Source organism: Theobroma cacao, chromosome 5 (genome assembly GCF_053813885.1).
Source record: "Theobroma cacao isolate CCN51 chromosome 5, ASM5381388v1, whole genome shotgun sequence".
NCBI lineage: Eukaryota > Viridiplantae > Streptophyta > Magnoliopsida > Malvales > Malvaceae > Theobroma > Theobroma cacao.
The window spans coordinates 3,174,512-3,178,716 of record NC_142643.1 but is presented as its reverse complement, the minus strand read 5'-3'; the positions used below and the strand labels follow the sequence as shown (position 1 = coordinate 3,178,716).

Below are 4,205 nucleotides of genomic sequence, written 5' to 3'. Positions count from 1 at the left end.
ATATCCCTGGGATTTCAATGCATGTTTTTAGAAAGTTTTGCTTGTTTTCAAAGGCAAATAGGTAATATTGAACACAAACAATAAAAACATGTGGAATGAATGATTATTGTTTTTTCATAAATAGCCCAAACAGTAGTGGAATTGAATTGGTGGAAAAAAGGTGATGAAAGCGTTGATACCATAGTGTTCGAGTCGATGAAATTAGGTGTTGAATATCATTATTGAAATTTATTGAGGGGGGGCGGGGGGAGACTGGAGAGGGTGGTGTGCAAATGCAATGAGCGGGGAGGACTAAAAACGGCAGGGAAAGTGGGACCGAAGGGCACAGAAAGGGAAAGGGTGGGAGGGCCGCACGAGGGGCACTGAGAATTGGGGTAGCTGCAGTGCGGGGTTGTATTGTACACTCCCCTTTTATCTCCCCCTGCTTCCCTCTCACACTTCCCTTTCTTTCCTCTAAGGATTCTCGCTGTCGGCTGACACATCCATTGACCCACCCACATCATGTCTTGCCCCTTTTCGCATCGCTCTCGCCTCTCGTTAAGGTTTTATGTTTGATTTCATACTTCTTTTATTACATTAAAAAGAACAAAAACGAAAAGCAAACATCAAACTTCAAAATAAACCAAATCTAAACATATCCTCTTTCTTTCTGTTTAGCTTTTCGCTTTGTTGCTCTCTCAACCCCTTCTCAATTCCTCCCTATGCTTATCTTCTCATCATATTGACATTCTTTTTAGTCCATGGCGACCTTCAACTATATATAGTAGCAACTGAGCCATTAGTACATTACTATATCTATATCCTTTGGAATGACCAAAAAAAGCAACGGGAACGTGGAGAAGAATCAGATCGTACCAAATTGTTCGAGCTACTTACTGTGTGAGGATAATAGTTGGAAACCCACCTTATTATTATGTATTGTTCCCAAAGCAAGTGTGTAAGCGTAAAACCAAAGATCCCCTTACTAAAATCATTACGTGTTGAATTCATGTCATTTGCCTTGTCCCTAATCGTACTCCTAGATTAGGTAGCATCTTTTTCACTGTTTGCTTGGAAGTATATTATCTTTACATCAGGCTGGCTTTTGTTTGCTGCTTTGTGGAAAACATGACTACCACTCCCCTTCAGTACCCTCTATAATTAATTTGTCATTACCATAGTCAAAGTTTGGTTTCGTTGTTCTTTGAAATTGAGACAAATTAATGTATGCCTTGGACTCCACTGTGTGAGGGTCTTATGAGTTAGATCTCTAATCTTCTTTTAAAACGATAACCATGATTGGGCCAAACTTAAGTTTAATTTTCTAATAGCTAGGTTCATCTAGTGAGTACATGTTAAATTAGGTCTCGTTGGGGATCGGAGTCTAGAGCTCACTTTTTACCCACAGTGATACGAGGATGAATATCTGACAGCAACTGTCACATAACATGTCAAAGCGGGATTAACCCTTTAAATTTAATGTCAAATGTGTTTTAATTAGAACAATAATTAGAAGCAATTATTAACTTTTTTGACGGTGGGGAAAGATAAGAGTGTGATTGAAAGAGCAAATCTCCAGCTGATAAGATTGTCCAAGACCAGAGAAAAGCATAATTTGTCTTGTAATATAAGGGGCGTGCTCTTCCCCTGGAGGCATCACAAAGGCTAATGTTTTTTTGTGTCATATCAGCCAAGTGTTTCCCCCTCACATGTGATTTTCAGTGTACTTAAGGGGTTCTCATGTTGGGATAATTCAGATTCATATTCATGTTTGGGGTTTAAAGCTTTTTGTGTAAAATCATTGCTGTTGCTTCCCCCATCAAAATACTAATGCCCTTTTTTATATGATGTCGTTTGATGTTCAAAACTATAGAGAACATGTCTTTGAATGATTAGATGGATAAATATTCAGAACAAAGGGGGGGAAAAATCTGTTAAAAAAAGGTGTAATAACCAGTATATATATATATATATATATATATATATATGTCTATGCTGGCTGGTCAAGAATTCATTTATTAGTCAACTTATACATTTCTGTCAAATAGTAAATCTTTTAGAATAGGCTTTGATGATTTTGCCCTTTTTCCATCAGTTAGAGGCTATACCAGGGTGATCCTAGATGCAATATAGTAAGTCTCTTTCATTACCATAGATAGAGGATAAGGATTTAAGTCGTGAATACAATGTCTCTATGATGCTGACAAATTAAAAAAGAAAAAAGAAAACCAATATCTAAGTTTGATCTTAATTTGTCTTTCGAGCTGTTAGCAAAGGAGCTAGTCCCAGAGTGGGTCCAATCAGTAGGTGGAGTACTTGGTCAAGGAAACCCTTGTAGTTAATAAGTACTTTAATGTCTATAATTGAGATAATTACTTAGAATACTAAATGGCGACTTGTTTGCAGAAGAGTAGTGGTTTGTCACAGGAAAACAATTGTAGTCTTGCGAGGATGATGGAAAATAGTATATATTTGACGTATGGTTAGCCATTCCATTCAATCTGAGCCGATGGATTTTTGTTGCACGTAAAGGAACATTAAACGAAAACATGGTGGGATTGAGGGACAAAAGAAAAATGTAAACAAGTAAGTTGAAACTCGAGGCTAATGGTCCAAAGAAAATAATTCTAAAACTAGTGCTTGGCTCTTGTCTGATGTTCCCTAAGCATAAGGACCTGGTGATTAGATTGTCTGAATTGACGAATCATATTTAGGTATGGCGAGCATGTTGATTAACGCTCTACATGTTTCTCATAAGTTCGCTTTGAAACTAAAACAATTGTTTTTCTTGTCTTTTAAATGACAACATTTTCTCTACTTAAAATCACTATTTAGAGATTCCCTTCATTGGTATTTTATTTTGTTGACAAGGGGATGAACTGTAGCCTAATGATAATCTCATGTTACTGACAAAGAAAATGGGGAGGATTAGTTTAATGATTCGTATGATTGACAGTGGAAAGTGAGGGAAGATTGAAATCTGGGAAAAGTAGAAGCATCTGTCGTCTTTGGTTTTTTCTCTCTAACCAATGATGATTTCATGTGGAGAAACTGGACGAGAAAAGAAGAATCTGCAATTTCTATTTATAGCACGCAAACTGTTTCAAAATGAATAAATTAATTGTAAATTATCAGATCAGCAAACACCAAGTTGCAGCCATCACCCTCTTGAATCCAGAGCCAATGTAGAAAAATTTCTGCTCTAATTTACAAATTACCTCTTCCAACCGAAATTGGTGTACTGTGTACATGATGAGTCCAGATAGCCAAGAAAGAATGAAGAAACATATCTGAAATTAAGTATCAACAAGAAAGTGCAAACCAGGAATATGAAGAAAAACAGGAATTTCCATTCTTCCACCAATGAATGAGAGATGAATATGCTACTGCATAACTACACTAACCCCTCCAAAGAATTTGATGACAGCCCAGATTTCCATTCAGTCCCATCAACCCTTTTGACAGCTAAACAACAAATTTGAACTTCACAGCATTCCAAGAAAAGCAAAGTAAGAAAGAAAAAGGAGCAACAGAAAAGAAGATGGAAGCAACCATTACAACAATCGTATGGACTTAAGAAACCATTCCTCATCTTTCAACAAGAAGATAAAGGGCAAAAAAAAAAAAGAAAGGACAATTCACCTAAGGGAAATATCCAAAACCTAAAACAGATCTAGAATTTTTTTGGCAGAAGGCTAGATAAAACTCATGTAACACTATATAATTTTCTTATCCTTCAAATTAATAATGAACTACAATTATACTAGTAATATTAATCAAAAGCACTTCTTTTAATTACACTCCTATACAAGCAGAGACGATGAAAGCAAAATGGCCCCTTAAGGCTCGCCGCGGTCACGCCAGCAGACAAGCATTGCTATGCAGCGGCGGAGGATGTAGAATTTGGCTCGCTGCTTCTTAACCAAATGGCTGCACTTTTGACCAAAGGATCTGCAAGGCTCACAGGCGTGCTTGTTACTAATAAATCTTGTGTCGTTTTCTTTGCCTGCCATATGAATGAGTAAGCTTTTCTTTTCTCTTGCTTGAGCTGCGTCTAGCAGTGTTGTTTCTGGCACTGCTGCCACTAACTATACAAATAGAAGCAGTAAATATGAAAGGTAGAGGTTGAATGAGCTTTGGCGTTATTTATATAGAAGGGAGAGTTTTGAATTGAGGTGTTATGATTTGATTCTGGGTTGGGCTCCTCTAAATAGGATATGGACTGT

At 37.1% G+C, this 4,205-nt stretch overlaps 1 protein-coding gene across 1 annotated transcript; it reads right to left on the bottom strand.

Moving 5' to 3' along the window:
• Positions 1–3,309: 3,309 nt before the first annotated feature.
• ROT4 (DVL family protein) lies at positions 3,310–4,205 on the bottom strand. The gene has a single exon (XM_018121225.2). It carries the CDS (start codon positions 3,990–3,992, stop codon positions 3,819–3,821), a length of 174 nt encoding a protein of 57 aa, XP_017976714.1. The 5' UTR covers positions 3,993–4,205; the 3' UTR covers positions 3,310–3,818.

Bases quoted from the DNA above. Each gene is read 5' to 3' on its own strand.
- ROT4 (XM_018121225.2), bottom strand. From the start codon at position 3,992: ATGGCAGGCAAAGAAAACGACACAAGATTTATTAGTAACAAGCACGCC.